Genomic DNA, 20,428 nt, shown 5'->3' with positions numbered 1-20,428 from the left:
CTCTATATTTTTACCCTAATTGCCTTTTTACTTAGGCATCTCAAGTAAAAAATAAAAAATTAAAAAAGAAAAAAATTCCAAACTGGCCAAGAGATTTTATTTGTATGATGTTATCAGAGCATCTGTGGGGAAAAAAAAAAAAAAAAAAAAAAAAAGTGTATATAGAATAAAAATCCAATCTTATCAGCTTTATCTCAATTTCCAGACAATTCTCATGATGACAAGAACAGGTGATAGACAGAAAAATACTATTTTTCATGTGCTGAAAATTTCTTGGAAGTTATACACTGGATGAATTTTCTGAGAGTCTAATGCTTGTTGCTGATGGAAGTTTGCTCCACAGGTGATGCAACAGGCAGGTTGTATTTCTAAGGGATACTATGACTGTAATGTAATCCTTTCCCAGTGCATCTATTTTAACCAGTGATGGGAGCTCACAAGCTAGAAGCTGTTTCATCATCCTCTTTAATAATGTAGCAGATACATGTATACAGTCCTCTAGTATAAAGATCTTAAATATTTCCGAGGTGTTCACCATGAACCTCCTAATCAGAGTGAGTTAAATGAGAGCTGCCTTCTCCCCTACCTAATTTGGCAGGCCTCTGTGCATACACATGCAGAGTAGCTAATTATTTTCATTGAAGAGGAAGAAGAAAATCCAAGGAAAAGGACAGGCATGGTCACCTGCCCTCATACCACCTCTTTGAAGTTCCTTTACCGTCTACCAGTTCATTCCAGCTGTAACACTGACTACCTGTAGAGACTCCTTGATACTACCTCTATTTGAACCAAAGAGAGATAGCAATGGCCATCTCTGCACAAAACCCTTCCCACAGCAAATGTCCTAAGACCCCACATGTCTTCACATGGGTTAGTGCAAAGAAAATGCCAGTATTGTAGTTAAATTCATTTTTAAACCTCCAGCATGCTTATTAAAAGCATAAACAGGGGGAGGAAAATCCAGCTTTATAGAGTGAGACCCACGTTCTGCCTCTGCCTAAGATGCCACAGCAAGGGGAAAAACAAATCAGAAGAGAGATTTGCAGCTCTGAGAGCCTAGGCTAGGTCTGCCCATCAGTAATGGTCATTGACTTAGGGGATAACGTGGCTTCTTGTCTAGAAGACTCCAGCTTTCTGTGTTTTACATTGGACTTCTCTTAAATATAAAGGAGGCTTACAATGCATGCTTACTGTGCAGTCTTTTTATGGAAACAGAAGGAGTTCAAAAGGAATTTTCAGGGACGTTTTCAGAAACATTAAATTACTACACTGTGATCTGAGAGCAGTCCCCTCATCTCCAACTGCTGATAATACCAAAACATGAGCTATACTGGGGCTGTGAATGCGTTATGTCTATAAACAGTGAGCATTAAAACCCTTCCAAAAAAAAAGCTGTTAGCTACACAAGGGTTCAACATACTTCATTTTAATACTGTCACAGTTCTGTCAAGTTGAAATTTCCCATTTTGTTCCAACTTTCGTATCAGTTTTACAATGATGCTTCCCTCTTCTTTCCAATATGCTGTTTCTGGAAGTGTTATTCACATTGCACTGCAGTTCCTTTTGCCATGGTGAAAGGTATCAGTGCAGTGACCCGTGAGACTGAAGTGAGCATCCACAGAACAACAGAGAGGTTGCCCATTCGTGATGGTTTGTCGTTCTCTCTTAATTTTCACCCCACGCTTTGCAGTCAGCATGCAGTTCTGATTTCACCAGTGCTTTCTTGCAGCGGTGATGGATGACATTTGTGATACAGATACGGAGTTAAAGGCAAATAGAACTGCCTCTAAAACCACATTTCAAGCATATCATCAGCATTTGATCAGATGATAAGATCAGTTTTGGCCGGTATTTAAAAGCTCTGACAACATTATCTGTTATTCAGCCTATCCAGCCCCTAGCACTCAATTCTACATTTATAACTTGCATCCCAGTTTTTTTTACAAAGAGCAAGTGCAAAATGATCAGACATTTTTCAAACTAACAAGAGGCTGTTGCATTAAAATGGCTTGTAAAGCAGGAAACCACAGCAGCACTTCAGATATTTTGTCCCCAAATTAAATACTTGCGTTGCTGCCATCAGTTCACCGGCACCACTGATGTCACTAGGGGGTACAAAGGGTGTGGGATCTCACTAGCTATGTCTGCAGAAAAAGGGAGAGAAAACAGGGAAGGCAACTAAGTATGAGTGCCTTAGTGAGCCGTACTCCATGATGTAAGCTTGGGAGCATTCAGTGGATATTGTACTGTGTGGTACACCATAAATAGAGCAATGACTTTGGCTTTACAGCCTGTCAAAAAGCAGGAAAGAAGTTTCACTTCTTTTTAGGACTGTTCAGTAATCTCAGATTTTTTCAGTACAGTTACCATCTATATATTGCTCATTTCCAAGCCATTTCCAGCAAGAGCATGCAATTTTTATGGATTTTGCTCACGTGATAAAATGCTAGAATCCAATGATTTTCTTTTTTCTAACAAAAGTTGAGTGTACTTGCTACGTGTGGGCCAAAATTTCCAGCTGCTCACTTCCTGTGTGCTTTATGTCTATAAAAAATCCCTGTGCAACACAGTATGGACCTTATACATGAATACTTTCAGGAAAAAAAAAAATCTTTTTGTAGTCTGGTTCTTGGAAGGGAAGTACCAAAATAGTAACAAGCAACCTGAAGTTCCTGTAGTCTTATACCCATGGTGCTTGCAAAATTTAATTGCAGCATTCTGGGTTATCAGTCTTAGCACTTCTTCTGTGTGAAATTAGGAGGTGACCGTAAATACTTGTGTCCATCGTGCAGAATGAAACTGCCTCTTCCATTGAAAAGAAGATGAATGTGCAACAGTTTTCATTACGTACAGTTACCAGTACCAAAAAGAAATGGTAAGAAGTAGTCCATGAAGGTACAAAGCTCAGAACAGACATCCAGAAGAGTGCAGTAGGTCCTTCTGTGGGGCTGCATCTTGACATGGGTGTTCAGAAGCCCGGCGAGTCGCCACTCCCTTCAGGTCTGCAGCTCTTCTCTCTAGAAAACAAAACAAATTATGCAGCTATTCAAGCATACATGTTGCTGCCTGTTGAACCCTGGAAAGGAATGACATTTTTTACTGTACTACAGTCACCAAAGGCACCAGGGGGCTACTGAAGCCAGTTCTGCCTTAGGACTGGCAATGCTTGTTCTTCACAAAAATACACCAGCTCCTCAAAATAGACGTGGTCTAATTCCCATCATACAGCATTGTGAACCTGAGCGAACGCCATCAGCTTCTGTCACCACTTGGGTTCACTGACTGTCAGCATCACATGGGCTGAGACAGGAATAGACGATTCGTAAATAAATATGGCTATGGGGGAAGGAGGAGTATATTAGTAACTGTGCTAGACACTGCATGTGGGATAAGTGCATACAGGAAGCTAAGAAAGCTTTGAAGGGGTTTATTTTGTTTCCTCTTAGTTGTTCCATTGCTCGCTCTTCCTTTCTTCCTTTCTTCCTTTCTTTCTCTCTCTCTCTCTCTTTCTCTCTTTCTTCTCTTTCTCTTTTTCTCTTTTTTTCCTTTTTTCACATCTGGGCTGGGAACCTTTCACAGTATATCTCAGACAGTAATGTATGTAGGTCACTGGTACTCCCATTAGCACTATAAACTTTTTTGCTTCCTTCCCTAGTAGTTGATCTACTCAGAATGGAGGCAGGAGAAATTCTGCTCATAATATTGGAGAAACATCTTGTTAAATAACACCAACTAATTTTCACCACCTAGAGGAAAGCGATAAAAAACTTCCCTTTGCACTTAAGGGAAAAAGCCATTAGCAAAATATTATCATGCTCCTGAAAATCTGTGAGACAGAAATGCTTTACTCAGTTTTTAAGCCAGGGAACAGAAGATCAGAAAACACAAATACCTCCTCTTTGATCATGCTCTGCATTAGATGACTGGCCCTGAAAAGTGAGTAATTATAAAGCCAATCTCCAGAAAGAAACCATTTAAGGGCAAGCTGATGACCAAATTCCTTATCTTGCAGTTTTGCATCCCTTAGATCAAAATGGATCACTTTCTCTTTGCGGAGTCTTAACTACAAGAGCTAATTTAGAGTGAAGAAAGGAGAAGAACTTCTGAAGAGATCAAATGAATCCCAATCCACAGTGAGCAATACCAGTTAACAGCAGATCAGGACTGCCATTCCCTTGGTCCTGTTTTCAAAGGTATATTACCTTTACTTTCTTTTGGTTTCTTTCATTGTATTAAAAAGTGTCTGTGCTTCTGTGGTACAACTGAAAGTCCTTTTCAGGGGGGATAAATAAATGTTTAATCTGAAGGATGTCTTTGTGAAAAATTGTAACGTTAACCTCTAGCTAAACAAAGATTCAGCTGTATTTTTTTTCCCTTGACTACTTCATTAGATGTGACATTTTCATACAAAATTCTTGCACTTCTCTTGCATGTGCAAAATATCAGCCATTTCTAGAACCTATGGTTTGATGTGGGGGAACACAGTGCCAAAGATACGGGGAGGAACAGGGGTGGGAGTGACATGAGAAATAAAAAAATATATAAAGAGTACCAGAGCTCTTAAAGCTTTGGGCATATTATCTTGTCTTCTCTAGCTTTGTTGTGTGGCAGATGTGCATGTCATAGTGTAAACCTTTGTGTGTAATATAGGCTGTGAAAACGGCGTGTGTCATACAGTATATAGACAGAGGACTCAACTGAAACTGTGCTTGTAATCTCACGGTGGGAATTTCCTTGTCTGTGAGTGCTTGACATTAGCACTTCAGTTTGAGGAGGAAGTCTAACCTATTTCACATACGAGATGAGGGCAGGAGTGATTCCAGCATGTGGCAGCATGGCAGCACAGCTGGGGCTGAGGGCTGTGCTGCTGCTGCTGCTGGCATAGCCCCAGTGCTGTTCATTCATTCATTCATTCATTCATTCATTCACTCCTTCATTCCAGCAAATTGGGTGCTGGAATAGCAGTGCTGGATCCTCTGCCTGTGAGGACCAGGGTGGAGGAGGATGGGATCACTTTAATTGGTGATTAGGGTGGTTTTGTCTTGATGGTAGAATAAAATTTAAGAGCCTGTGCATAGGTGCATACCTGTAAGCTGTGAATCACCTGGGGCAGGTGAAGATGGCTGTAATGTCCCCCCACTTCCTTCCCTCTGCTCTCCTCTCCTTCCAGCCAACACCCTTCCCCACTCTCCAGTTTATTTCTCCCCCCTCAGCTTCCACAGGACAAATTTGCTCTCAGATCACACATGGCCCTACAGCACCGGTCAGCTATGACCAATAGGAGCTGAACCCTGCATGGCACACATGGAGCAAAGCTACAGCTAGAGATGGAGACAGGGCAAAACCACACCTCCATCTGCTCGTGTATCCAGTCGAGGAAGGAGGTGGTTCGGCTGTAGACGCCTGGCTTGTTCTCTTCTGCACAGCCCACTCCAAAGCTGGTGGTCCCCACCAACTTCCAGATGCTCATATCTTCGCACGCTAAAGGGCCTCCACTATCTCCCTGGAGGACAAAGAATTAAAACAAATGTCAGTGCCCCAGAAAAGGATGGGAATATCTGTTTGGCAGGGTGAGGGGAGAGGCATAGTCCAGTAACTCAAAGTTTCCTGTTTCCATTCTGCTCTGGGTCCTAGGATAAGCATATGTTACAGCAGAAATTGGCGACCTTTTAGGGGCACTGTTAGATCCTATTTTTCTTTCCCCAGCTAGGATACAGTACAACAGAAACAACATCCAAGCCACCACAACAACAGAAATTAAAAAGGGAATTCAGAAAGAGCCAAAGGGTAGGACCATACACTGAGCATGCTGCCTTTGGGCAGGTCTGCGGGCAACAGCAATGTTCTGGTATTGGGTACCTTGCTGGGGAAGTTGTGCAAGCAGGTGTTTCAATGACAACCAGTGCACCTCATGCCTTGGTTTCATCTCATTCCTCATGTAATTGTGACTAGGTAACTCTGGGAACATGACGTGCCCCACAGACCTTCCCCTTCATCCACAATTAGCTTGGTGATCCTGCATTACTGTGAGTAGGCATGAGTTATTGACAAGCCTCTGAGTTACTCAAACCCTTTCTTCTTCCCCCTGCCTCTACTTTTTCTAAAGTTGCACACTTTGCTTCTCTTCTGATAAATGTTTTGGCTGCTTTTCACCACAGGGTTTCTGAACCTTGCAGTTCTCCGGAGCTGTTCCCAGTGCAATTCTGTGCAGCGCTGAGGCCATAGCCAGGGCAAAGAAAGGATGGTACCACACTGTAGCACATACAAGGAATTAAAAAATATCTTAAGTAAATTTGGCTTCAGAAGTAGCCGATATGGTCCACAGAAGAAATATAAGAAGGGAATTGTAGCATATGAATGTGTGCACAGTCAGTGCTATATATTCATGGTGAATGGAGTAATAGGCACAAGAACAAATGTTTGCCCAAGAAAAGCCTGGGAGTGCCTTCTGATAGCTTATCACCCATGTTTTTCCATCGTTGCTGTTAATGAGCACACTTGCAGTTTGGAAACTTTCATACCTGGCAGGTATCTACCCCTCCCTTTAGGAAACCGGCACAAAGCATTGACGGAGTTATGATCCCACCGTAGACATCCCTGTGATTGCAAATTGCGTTAGAAATCAAGGGAACACCTGCATAATTCATTGTGTCGGATGTATCACCTGTTCAAAAACAGAACAAAACCAAAAGCAAACAAGCGAGAGCTCTATCTTTGAAAGTAATCTCTAATTATACACAGAAGGTGTTTTAGTATGTGAAGAACTGGCAGGCAAGGATGAAAGAAATGCAGTTAAAATGACAACATACAAGTAAGGCAACCAGATGTCTCATCACTTACAAATTCCAGTAACTAACGACTGCATAGAGCTGGAAATTATCACAGTATGTAATAAAAAACTGCAAGCCATATGCTTCTGCCTCAAACTAAATAAGCAATGACAATAGTGATCTTAAAAGCTAGATGGGCACTCTCTTCTATTACCAGTGCATAAATTCGACATCTGCAAATATCTGGTTTATTTTGTAATATTCACGAGAGTCTGAATGACTTCTTCCAATTTAGAACTTTTTTTATGCTGTAAACCTTGCTTTCTGTTTTCTCCCACCTTTTGCTATTATCTGTAGGTCAGGTAATATTGTTTTGTTCTCTGAACAACGGGAACATTTTAAATGAGACAAATGAAGAATGAATAGAAAATAATGACCTGAGCATTCAAGCACTTTCAACTGAAAGTGGTTCAATATTTATTATTGACTAACATGACCCGTGAGTCATGCTAAAAATAAAAAAAAAAAATCCCTTTTTGTTGTAACATGATTCACAAATCCAATTTCTTTATCATCCAACCTGCCTGAAAATACATACATGCTTTCACTGGAAAAAAAATGAATGTTTGATTCTTGCCTTCATGCTCCGCTTTCAATGCTTGAAGTTATAAACAACACAGCTGGTTTGATTGAGGTCTCAGTACAACACTCCGGATGGTGCTGCTGTCTATTTGTGGTTTTCATCCTTTTCATAGAGCATGCCCATCCATTCCTTGCGATAAGGGTTTGTACAGCACTTTTACCTCATCTGCCCCCACGTAAAAGAATGAATTCCCATTCTAGGATGACCATAAAATTTAGGAACGTCATCTTCCCCCCCCCCCCAATATTCCACAAAATTGAATGTTGAACAAGGCTCCAGCCAAATCCTCTATTTACTGTATGTGAGATGTTTTAATGTACTGAAATTAACAGCAGACATTTAAAATACCTCCTTCAACAGTTGCTCCCCATCCTGACACCCAACACATTTTCCCTTCTGGGAACTGTTCACCAAAATTAGGCAGACAAATTGGCTCTATGTGACCTATTTAAAAATAGAGAGAGAGAAGACAGAACAGCTTTTAAAATTTAGTAAAAGTTACATGACTGAGTAAAACTTTCAGGGTTTGTCTTGCCACGAACTTGCTATGAAAACCATCCAGTCCCCACATAAAATAGCTTGGCAGTCCTGTAAGTTTTCTGCCTTGTGGCCAAAGTTTGAAACAATACCTACGCCAGGCCTCATTTGTTTCAAGTAGGAAGTAATAAAGAAGGTGTTGGGATGTCAGTAAAATGATGAATGAGCAAACAAGAAATACACTTTGTAATCAGTTGACAGGCACAACGGAGCCCCCATGGCATGCTGCTATGGCAGCAAAAGGTCCCTCGTGTGGTGGTACGGCACCAAAGGGAGGGAAGATATGACATTATAGTGGGTAATTCCTAGCAGTTCAGTTCTCCAGATTGCAATGGTCCCAGCTTCAAGCATCAAGCCCCCACGGTGGAGCCTCCCTGGCTGCCCCTAGCCCCCAGCTCAGGTGCAGAGACTTTGCTGTTCTTGGCAGCCTCACAAACTTGACCCTGAGCAAAATTAAACAGCAGTAGCTGAGATGTGAAATAGAATAAATCCAAGCTGAATTTTCATTTAAACTGGATGTTAGAAAGATTTCAAGAGTATTGATTAAGGAATGGACAATCTAGATGTGTCAGAGAGAGCCAGCCTCCCCTTGGTCTTGGTAGGTGATCATTTACATTCACACAATATTATTATTTATAATTTCCATTCACATGCTGTGTCAGCTATAGGTGGCACTCTGCTGAGTTGTTTTAATTTAAATACATAATTATGTATGAATTGTTTTGACTTCTCTTTGAAATTTAAGTTTGATTTTCTGCTCTGGGTACTGCTGGACCTCCGTGTGCTCACAGGAATAGGGACAGCAAAGACATAAAAATCTCCGTGACGTCCAAAAAAAATGAGGTGGGGCATTTGTTTTAGATAGGCAAAATAATTTAGAAAGACTAAAGTTAATGTTTGCCCATTATTAAATGCCTTCAGCAAGCCAATACCAGAATGGATTGGAAATTTTCTGCAGCACTTGTGATCACATTCTCCTTCTCTGTGCCTGGAAATGGAGCACAGAGGAGTTCCTGATGCTGGGATCAGAGAGGGCTTTCTGCTGCCACGTGAGGCCAGCACCTGCTGGGGCAGATGAGACTTGTCCCATGGCTGGTGACATGGGACCACTGGGGACATGGCCATGTCGTTTCAACAGGGATCCCTGCCTTGCCATCACAGCAGCACTCTCAGTACCTCTTTGCTGCTCTTCTCTCATTGCATTAAGAGGATGCACCCAGCTGGCCTGGGTCAGACCTAAGGAATTTCCTTTTCTCTGCTAGGAAAGACCCTGCCCACTCTTAGCTAGAGAGGTGAGAAAGTCAAGTGGAAGCTCGCAGAAAGAGTTACCGTTGAGAACAAGCGGTGCTGCCAGTTTCATCAGTGCTATATCATTTCCCATTGTCTTGGGTTTATAATTTCGATGGTAGATAATTTTTTCCACTGAATATGGGTGAACCTGGGTGTCCTGCTGAGTCACAAAACCAACTTGCACGCTCCATGAGCTCGGCAAGTACAGGCTGAAACAAAGAGGTAAGAGAGGGTGAGAAACCTTCAAGAAAACTCTCATTTTTTCTGCGTGTCTCCTGAGATTACAAACCACATCAATCTCTGCAGGCAAATAACTACAGTCCACTGCACTGGCTTACTGATCTACTAATATTGGCTACGTTTTGCATCTAATTTCAAAAACACAGAAAAGGTGGCTAATATTAGCATCACACTGGCTTACTGACATGTTGTCTGTGCAACTTCTTACAAATACATGAGAGCTTTGCATTGGTATACCTTGAAGAAAACCGTCTGTCTTTCTATGTCACCCCACAGCTGCTGATGGTACGGCCTGGGATGCCTCTGCTCACCCATTAGGCAAACTGAATTGGCACTCATGGCAAGGTATTTTCAAGGCAGAGCCTTTCCTTCTCAAAGGTGCCTCTGTCCCCAGCTCACGAGCAGCCCCATCGTTCAGCTGCCAGCACATGAGTAGCTCCTCTCCTCTTGGCTTCACCCCACCACGCTATCTGTAGGTGGGTGGTGATGCCAGGAAAAGTCCCCAGGAACATGGCTGTGTTGCCAGCTCTCATCTCCATCAGCCTTTGACCACATCACAACCAACTGGATTGTGGGGGACAAAGCTGGGGACAAAAGCCTTAAAATGCTTAACACCTAAGTAATTATTTTCATGGCAGCACAGGGCTCTAAACAGAATCTAGGAGTGGGATTTGTCTGTCCTGTATCCGCCCTCCACTGGATATAAAAGCACCCCAGAGGACTTGCTTGGAAGAGGGCATCCATGCTAAGGGCACTTAGAACTGGTCAGATGAATCCCATTTTAGTTGCCTAAATGGCTTTGGTGACAGTGCTCTGGGGCTTGTAAGAACTAGAAGAGCTCACCTGCATCACAGGCAGCAAGCAAGACTGCAAAACCAGACAATAGCCCTCATGATAAGTAAGAGAGGACCATGTGTATTACTACACAACAAAGGGTCTAAACAATTGTTTAGCATCTATTTACAGCTCAAAGACTATCTGAAAGTAGTCTTTCAAAGAATATGTGGTAAGGGGTATTAAGCACACTATAGCTCTTAACTACAGCTGTTTGATCCTGTCAAACTGAAAAGAGTCTCGTGATTTAGTTTGGATCTTCTGAGTACCAGAGCAGGCAAGTACAAGTTTCTCCTGAGCTATTAATTCACATGCAGCGTAGAAGAGTTGCTGATCTAGATTCCTAAAATATGATTTTTATACGTTTTTTAAGTAGTTTTCCGAGGCAGCTGGGAGTGTCCAGAATATTTGAAAACTGGGCCCTTTTATTTGGATCACTTTTTGGTGAGACTCTTTTTCATAAAGATTTGCACTGGTGCAAGAAAAAAGAGAGAGAGCTTAAATCTTGTGGATAACCCAATCTCTCCTGCAGTTTGTTGGTTTTTTTTTATGAAGATAAAGCACAGTGCGTGAGCCCTTTTCTGTAGTGACCCCAGTGATGTACTGCAAATAGGGTCAGTGGGACACCATGATTCAGGGACTTACTCGTAGACGCAGTGGGCGGCTGTGACGATCCAGCGAGGGGTGATGACGGACCCTCCGCAGAGGTGGTGCCCATGAAACTGCAGGCTGACCTGCCAGGGCCACTGACGGGGGGAGGATGCGTTTCCTCCCACAATTCGTGGCCCGTAGCTGGCCCGTGTCCCACATGCTGCCAGAAAGCAAAGGTTATGGTTTACGGGGTAAACACAGACACATATTTTTTTGTCACCTTGAGCCTTCCTCCTGCCAGTTCTCCCAAGACCAGGTGGTCTTTGCAGCAGGACCATCCTCAGGCCCATCTCCATCCCCATCCCCTACCCTACGGCCCACGTCTTGGTCTGGGGCTGCCCCAGAGGTCTCATCTCCACCCTCCTGTTCCTGCAGCACTGTGCCTGGCAGCTGATATGGGACTATGGAGTTCACATCTTCTCTCCTGCAGACATAGTGCTCGGCTGAGCCATGAAGCCCACTGCTCTGCCCACGAAATGTATAGGTGCCCAGGAACCCACATAAGCAGGCTGAAGCCTCTCATCTCCCTTGGTGATTTTTTTGCTGCTGTTTTTTTGACTTTTCGTATTGCAATTTGGGGCGGGGGGGGGTTGGAAAAGAGTTGGAATTGTGGTATCAGCCCACTGACCAAACTCACAATCCTTAAATGTCTGCTTCCTAGTCTGATTCTCACCAAAATGCTCCTACTGCCTAATACTCCAAATCTGCCCTGCCAGCTTATTCAGCTTCCTGAAATTCTTTGAAACGTTACGTAAGAAATTCAATATTTTCTTGGGTGTGAAAAACTGATGGTGTTCGCCTTTGTATACAATTCTTCCCACCTCTTGCCCTGCAGTAGATGAAGAAGGACAGATTTATTTTCTTATTTTCACTTTTGCTGATACTTACCCAAACATTTTAAGACGATTACATTGCCAGAAGTACATTCCTCTCTAAGATGAAGACACAGTGCAGTATTAGTTTCAGTTTAAGAATACCATTTTTTCCTATACAGTTCTGTGCACTTAAATATACGTAACCCATATATTAAGAGAGACACAAGGTCATATACTCATCCAATCTACATGTACTTAAGACATTTAGCTGGAATAAGGTAGGAGATAGACACTATTGGGTGTCTGCAGATCATATTTTGTCCTGCTGAAGAGTGGTTCACCCTTCTGTGAGGGGAGGCTCATCAGAATGTGATCTGTAGTCTCCTTGGATCCATAGTTTGCTTCTCAGAGAAAACTAGCTAAGAAAAGCAAGCAGCTGTCAAGATAAAGAAATGCACCATAAAGGGTTCATATGCCCACTGGGAAATATCTAGGAATCCGTAAACTGAAAGAAACTGCTCTACAGTAGAGAAAGATAAGTGCCTGGTGTCTATCCATTTGCTGTAAAGGAATGATGGGACAAATAGGCTTTCCAAATAGAGCATTATAAAGCCTGTGTTTGAATGTAATGGGCCTTGGATTGGATTTTTAATTAATATTCCAACTAAACTGCTACTGAACCGTGGTCTATGATGCCTGACATCACAAATCATAGCACCATAGTATCAGAGAATATCCTGAGTTGGAAGGGACCCAACAAGGATCATTGAGTCCAACTCCTGGCTCCACCCAGAACCACCCAAAAATCAGCCCCTATGTCTGAAAGCATTGTCCAAATATTTCTTGAACTCCATCAGGCTCAGTGCCATGACCACTGTCCTGGGGAGCCTGTCCCAGTGCCTGACCACCCTCTGGGTGCAGAACCTTTCCCCAACACCCAGCCTGAACTGCCTCTGTCACAGTTTAATTTATGAAGTACTGCATAACAGAAAAAATAGGCAACAATCTCAAACTATTAGTAGTTCTCTTTCTATTAATTACTCTCTTCCTGTCATTACAGAAACAGCCTGGTTTTCTGCCATTCAACCAAGAAGATGTAGTGTACCTCAGGTTTGTTGCGTTGTGCAGGGACGTCACTTGATCAGCTGATAACCAGTGGCTGAGGGATACAAAATGTCTTTGAAACTGTTTTTCGACTGCAGTCACCGGCAGGTAACCTGAACTCACATAACTGCAAATAAACCATAAACACAGCTCCGTCAGACAGACTTTCAGTAATCCTTCTGAATAATTCAACACTTCTTCTAGTGAAAATCCAGCTCAGCAACCACAGTGACCGGATTCTGACACTTGGTAAAGCAATCCTACCCTCTCCAAGAAGCCCTTTCTGTAACGTGTGTGTACTATTGACGTAATCAGGTGCGGAAGTCACACATAACGAGAGGCATTGAACTGATAGAGAGGGTAAATTTTAATTCTAATATTGTGGTAAAGTTCTTGTTGTAACTGCTTGGCACATTTCCTGAAACACTGCATATTGTCTCCTTTTCCTAGAGTTATATTTTGCAGGAGGAAGGATGACTTTTTCTTGTCTGTTGCACTGAGCAATTGAGATGTACCTTATCACAAAGGCAAAAAGAACATAGAATCATAGAATCATAGAATATCCTGAGTTGGAAGGGACCCTTAAGGATCATCAAGTCCAACTCTTGACACCGCACAGGTCTACCCAAAAGTTCATATTCAAAGAAGCTTTATATTGCAAATATAATATGCAGAAATCAATGTGACACCACCACAACGCAACTCACAGCTCCAAACTCTTTCTCAGTTGTGTGAAAATTTTTGAAAGAAATGGTGCTTTTTTCCAGGAATCAGGTCAGACCATTAAAAACTATTCAGTGATTCTGTGATAAGTGCCTCATCAGGTTCTTCCCTAGCGCAAGGTGGACCTAGCTTGGGCCTCAGTAACAGAAGTGGAAAGCATTTCCTAGCAGATTTAATGACAACAATTCTAAATGCAATTTTTCTGCTGAGGAAGTGAAAGAAATGGAAAATGCTCATACATCGTTCAGTGCTTTTCCAACAGGTTGTAGTTAATAGAGAGACGGGTAGGATTCAGGTACCTGCAGCCCGTAGAGCAGATTTAACCAAATCATTGTAGTTAGCTGTCATCCAGGATTTATAGGAGTAAATGAGGAGTAAATGTCATTTTTGATGCACAAATATTCAGGACTATTTCCATATCAACCCAAACCTCCTCAAACATAACCAACTAACCCAACCTCCTCAACTACGTTGTTGAATACTCAACTATTCACAAAGGCGGATTGTTAAGTCACTTTTTCTTTTATAGCCCAGACCAACGCAAGGTTTCATTAGAAAGACTGCAAACCTCAGAGTTTGTTCAGAATGTCACGTAAAGTTTCTTCTGTTTTACATTCATACCTTGAGAAACCCAGGTGTTTGCAGGTAGTATTTCCATACTCTGCTTTCCAGTCATCCGAGCAGACGGTTCGCCAGGATCCAGAGGTGAACACCTGTAGCACTGCTCTCTTGCCACTCAGCCTGACTTTGAGATGCAGAGGAAGAAAACCTTGAGTGAGCTGCAGAGGATTACCACTGGGTACACAACATGTACACAGCCGTGCAACGCACCACTGTGGCATCCACATTTCTTGGTTTATGCAGTTTTTACTACTTGTTCTTTTTATCACTTGGATCCTTCGATGGAATTTTCCTATGTTTTCTTTTTTTAAAACAACAGCCCCTAGGCTCCCATGGAGGTTTCTGCACCCTTCCCACTGCTGCAATGGGGCTGGCACATCTGAGCTGATGGGCAGGTAGGGGCTGGGGAGAGCTGGGGAGATGCTCAATATGGCAGTAGCAGTGTTCAGCAACCATCCATCACATTTATCCTAGGAGCAGTCTGATTTCTCATAAGCTGTCAATCAATACCCCAAAGAGATCATTCCCCTTAAGTCCTGATCTAGATAATCCATCAGTCTCTATCTTCCTCTGTCTCACTGAAATTCTTTACAACACATATCTCTAAATAATATGCCAAACGCTTCAGGAGGAGGTAGGAGGGATTTATAACCAAATCTGAATTACCACATCCGTACTCATCCTCTCCTTCTTTACAGTTGAAGACACCATTGCACCTGGCTGACTTCTGGATACACTTAAAAGATGACCGGCAGCGAAACTTCCCAATGCAGTTGTATTGGACTAGCAAGAATGAAAGAAAACAAGGTGATGAAAACGCACTTGGATATTAATTTAGCACTTCTGGCTTTCATTATCTGTCCATATTTCTGTCTTGCTGAGGAAAAGGCAGCTCCTGTTCTCTAGGAACTTCTGAAATACAACCTGAACATTGACAGTGCTGCTAAACTCATCCATTAGTGATGAAATGCTGGATGAATAGGCCTTGCTGTCTATGCTGGCTCCTTCACAGCTGCCTTAACCCAGTTTACATTCCACTCCAGGGTATGTTTCTGTGTGCCTTGGCTCCTCACAAGCAAAGCAAGAAGACCCTCGCTCATCCCAGCTGCAAATGTGAAGGCACCGCTCTGCCGCCTACATATTTGGCACCAGCCCGTGGGCAGGTCACACTTTCCAGCCACAACTGAGCTCATCCTGTTCTCTTTCCTTCATTGAGGTTGTTTGTTGTAGGGGAAAGTTTGGTAATTCTTTGAAACCAAACTTAAAGAAAGTGATTTACAGGACGAAACTATGCACATTACATTAAATTGGTTTCTCAATTCTTAGGTCACCACCCAAGACAAATCAGTGAAATTTGACTGAAGAAAGATTTCTAAGGGCTACGGTTTCCCTTATGTCCTAAATATTACACCAACCCTCTCATGAATGGTAGATCTATTTTACTCATACATGTAAATAAAATTTAAAGCCATCAAAACAACAAGATTTTTTACTTCAGTAAGCATGCCACGGTTGCAGTTTAATTCAATTCTAAGTAGAAGGCTCATGAAAAATTAAGAATTTGAATGGTTAATCGAGAACTTAATGAATAACTAATTGTACTCACCACCCAGGCCAATGGCAACTGCTAGGATTACTAGAAGGGATGTAACACAGACATATGGAAGGTATTTTGGGGAGATTAAAACATGGCACATCGAAGGTGGTTCGATATCTCCTAGAAACCAAACAGAGACAACAGATTCTGTGACGTTAAAACAGCTTGAGTTTGCAGTGAAGATTTACCTAACATTCAACTAGATAAAGCTGTAACTGCCCCATTGCCCTTTGTGATTTGAATCACACCCGTACAGAGCTTGATTGCTCTGTCCTCAATGCCACCAAGAGCGTGAGCTCTCAGTTTTGGTTATCGTGAGTTACATCACACTGAGAGCCTTAAAAGTATGCAAACACCTCTCTTGAAAACATGAAACCCTGAAGAAAAATGAAATTCTGACCTGCTTTGTTTGTGTAATCAAACCTGTGCGCACGGTACTGATATACTTGCTGAAGAATTCAGAACACTCAAATGGGCTAATAAACTCTTTAAGTGGAAATAGCAAAGGATGAACTGGTTTGATGAGGATGAAAGGATGAACTCTCCTTGTTATGACCTTTCCTGTGTGTGACATCTGATTCTTGCCTGTACCAAGTCGTGGTCCTGGTGCTCCCTCCAGCCACAGCCCCTTTCAGATGCTGCTCTGACCACTCCGTACTACCTCATGCACCAGCTTTGTTCCTCCAGAGTCCTAAAGATTCAAACATGAGCAGGCATACTGGAAAGAAGACAGGACTAGCTAATAAATAGTATTCAAGACAGGAAGGAAGAAAGTTGCTTTTGGACTTTGAAGCAAGGTTAATTGAAAATGGTAGGAAAAAAATAGTTGCAAAAATAGGACCTCCAAATTATAAGATAGCTTGAAAAATGTGGGAAAAGGTGATCTGGCCAAGGTTTTTCTATAATGAAAAGGAGAGAACTAAGTAATGGCTCAAGGCTGAGATTGAGTTTTCAGGAAAAAATATGCATCTAAAGTTAAAATAGACTCCAACAGTAATTGCCGAATACATCTCATGAGCAGGTCCTGCTCGCTGTTCACCTCCATAATTGACCTCAACTTAGCAGCATTGTGAATCAGGAAGAGAACAGATTCCAATGAAAATAATGAAAGGTTCACTTGTGTGTAATGTATTCTGATATTCAAAGTGCAAACTATGGGAAAATAGCACACACAGCTCTCTCATCTGTACACACAAGTACACAAAAGAGCTGGCAGAACCTTTTCTTCAATTTTAATTCATGCAGCTCTTCACCCACTTATTCTTCAAGCTTTGAGTCTGAGATAAGCAGAAACTTAAAATCAGTCAAGGATGACGAGTGTCTCCCAGTGGTTATAGAATCGCAAGTAAATCCCAGCCTACCCAGCCCCTCCCAGCAGCAGCTGAGTAGCTGTTTTTGACAATGGAGTTGGTGTCTAGTATGACAAAAATTTTAGACAATTGTATTAGCTATGTACTGTAAAATTAAATTGCTTCATCTTCACCCTTGATGCTCATCCTGCCTCTGTTAAGGTTACTGGGTATTTTTGCTGTGAAACCTATGGGAAGTAGCAAACACTGGTGTTATTCCTCCAAGGCCAATACATTGTATATTCGGGTTTTGTAATGGTCTTGATTTCCAAGTTGAGAAAATTTCAAATAATCCACTGAAAATCATGTCAGAAAAGTGTGGGCAAATATTTGCTATGTGGCTGAAGCGTTTGAATAATCTGGCTGCAAAAAACACTTGTGCATGCAAGCAGACACAAGATGTCATCACCTGCTAATACGGTGGCAAATCTCACAGCTGGGGGTGTGAGGTTGTGTTTCTTCCTCTAAGTAATTGCTTTCTCTGAATGAGTGTGCAAGCGTAGTTTTGCAAGGCTACATTAGCTGTTCAGATTACAAAGGTCACAAAGCTATGCCGTGTCCTTACCAGATCCATCTGCACTGGGGTCAACTCTCACTTGTATGCTGAAAAATCTTTTGAAGGAAAAGTGAATTTCTGGTACTGGAGGTTCATCTTCTGCAACAGAGATGATTTCAAGACTTCCAGTAGTGGGATTTGTCTCTTGTGCCTGGATCAACAGGAGAAAAAAAGAAAAAAAAGACAATTTTTAAGCAATTTTTTTCTATCACCCTAAAAAATTTGATGGCCTCCTCATTATAAGAAGGAACATTTAGTTTTTTTCATGCTTTCTTTGTTAATTTTTTAATGTAATGCAAATACAAAGTGAATCCAGGGAGACACTTTCAAGAATGCTGTTTTTGCCCAAAATAAATCACTTCATAAAATTTTATGTACTTCATGAGAGAAGCTCTTATAATTAATTAACCAGCAAACCACTGAATTTAAATTATTTTCAAGTTCATCTAAGCACTGTAGCTAATTTAAATAACTTATACTGGAGGTGTTTTCCCTTAAATTTCAATCTATTCCCTGTGAGGTGCTCCTTAATCATAATCAGGAACAAGAGAAAGATGGAAAAGCACATGACACCTGTACAGCACCTGGCAGCAACCTCATGCATGGGCCCATTGAATTTTACCCGAGAAAACATTTGATCACCTACTACACACTGGAAAATGATTAAAATGGGCTGCACAAGTACTTAGGGTAAATAGCTTTGAAATTCTGATTTCTGGCTCTAGTTCTGAGCACTATCAGTGAGAAAATGCTTTTGAAATCACAGTGGTGTGAAATAGGTCCAGGCTTGTTAAAGACAGTGGAGTTGGTAAGCTGTAAAAGCACTACAGGTGCTTTCAAGGTCAGTCCTAGAAAATGTTTACAGTGACATATTTTAGTCAAAGCATATGCATTTGGTTGGTGACACAAATCTTTAATCACCTGAAATGTCTTTTCACCTTTCAGCAAACCGCTGCAATAAGGTTTCTACGCTTTCATTTGATACATTTCAATGTACATTTCAAGGGACATAAATTAAGTTTTACATGTAAACCATTAGCTTTAAGGCAGAGAAAAGGACAGCTTGCTGTGCATGATTTTTAAATATTTAAAAACCTTGTCACTGTTGCATAAGTTGTTCATCTGGAAGTAGAGCAACATTGAGAAGTACACTACATGAGAGCAAAACACAGATGTGTCACTTATTTAGAGGACATCACGCCCTCCCAAAGCTTCACTCACCTCTTCCTGAGAAGCCATAGTTTAAAGCAAAACTGTTTTCTCTCTTCATTATCAAAAGAAGCCGAAAGGAAGTCCCACGCTTGCTAAGCCAGTCTCCTCTGGAAAGGTTTCCCCCAGGCTGCCCATTCAGTCACTGATCAGATGCAGCATTGTAGAGGCAGCCTGTGAAACCCAACCTGGGGATGGGTATCAGGTAGCCCTGGATGGCACGGCTATGGAAAGGGGGTGATAAAAATTCAGCATGTGTTTTAATCAGTGAAAGAGCGTAAGGTAATATTGCAGTATTTGCGAACCTTGCTGTAACCTCCCAAGCAAAGAAACACCACAGAAGTTAAACCACACCGGCTTGGGCTTGATCATCTTTTATCAGAAATCGTGCAGCTGAGGAGTCTGCCCGCAGCCCTGAGTGGCAGGAGGCAGAAGCATCAGGTGCTTCTTCTCATCCACAAACAAGGTCCTTGGGCAGATGCTGCTCCTCTTTCACTTCTTTTACCTTTTTTTTTTTTTTTTTTTTTTTTTTTTTGGTGCACTCATGGCAAAGAGCACATTTTAAGAGGGGTTAATTAAATATTGTACAATGTTTTGGAAGTACTTTGCTAGCTGTAACTCATTCCTAAAAACGGTGTGCCTGTACTGATACTGTTATATCAACCTGTAGTCCAAGATTTAGAAAATGAAAATGTATGTTCAGATTCACAAAATACCCAAGAGAAGTCCAAATATGCCTTGGGGTATTTTACTAAATAAAGAGAGGTGACTGAGGGGAGGGTGGAGGGAAGATGGGGGAGGAGACATGAAGCAAAAGGCCACAGTAGTATACAGGAAACAGGACTCCTGAGAGGCCAGGGAAGAAATGAAGGTTTTCCATGAAAACATCCAGCTCCTGGAACTTGTTTGCAGTGAGGGAAGCCAGTCAATCCCTTTGCTGTGCATGATGGAAGCTGGCACTCCCAAAGGACAGGGCACTGCATCACCTTCCTATTAACCATTCGCCCCCAGGCCGTGGCATCAAAAGCCTCTCTGCATCTCTTAAGCCAGTTTCACTGTAGCCGTGTAAGAAAGTAAATTAGGATGTATAGAGATGGCTGTGTGAGGGCTTGTTCTGTGAGCCCAGCAGCTGTGGTGACTCCTTCATCCCCATCCGCCCCGGGAAGAGGCTGTACCCTCAGCAGGGACAACCCAAGCCAGGGAAAGCTGCCTCTGGCCATTTCACCTGCTCTGACCACACTGTGAGCCCCAAGGATCCACCAGCACCACTCCGTGAGGGCTCCTGTGGTGGCATCGGCACCACCAGGAAGGACAGGCTTCCCCCTGCTGCATCTCAGGACCAGACCCTGCATCTAGGTGGGACACTGGGTTTGGCTTTGCACAGTTGGCCAGCTTGTGGCCTTTGGCTGAGAACACAAGGGGATCCATGTACAGGAGATGCTGGTGAACATGAATGTTGAGCCCAAGAGGAATGAGTTCAGCCTACAAA

The 20,428-nt window shown here is 42.3% G+C and overlaps 1 protein-coding gene across 1 annotated transcript; it reads right to left on the bottom strand.

Moving 5' to 3' along the window:
* Positions 1–1,351: 1,351 nt before the first annotated feature.
* TMPRSS3 (transmembrane serine protease 3) lies at positions 1,352–19,159 on the bottom strand. The gene is made up of 13 exons (XM_021279182.4): positions 18,952–19,159; positions 17,740–17,881; positions 15,835–15,945; positions 14,895–15,011; positions 14,229–14,352; positions 12,886–13,011; positions 11,854–11,897; positions 10,960–11,125; positions 9,280–9,449; positions 7,762–7,857; positions 6,522–6,664; positions 5,351–5,503; positions 1,352–3,017 (listed from the first exon to the last, which is right to left on the bottom strand). The coding sequence occupies exons 1-13, from the start codon at positions 18,967–18,969 to the stop codon at positions 2,997–2,999; spliced, it is 1,431 nt and encodes a 476-aa protein (XP_021134857.4). The 5' UTR covers positions 18,970–19,159; the 3' UTR covers positions 1,352–2,996.
* Positions 19,160–20,428: the final 1,269 nt, after the last annotated feature.

The sequence above is a fragment of the Anas platyrhynchos genome, chromosome 1, assembly GCF_047663525.1.
Source record: "Anas platyrhynchos isolate ZD024472 breed Pekin duck chromosome 1, IASCAAS_PekinDuck_T2T, whole genome shotgun sequence".
NCBI classification, from domain to species: Eukaryota; Metazoa; Chordata; class Aves; order Anseriformes; family Anatidae; genus Anas; species Anas platyrhynchos.
This window is presented reverse-complemented; position numbering and strand designations above follow the sequence as displayed.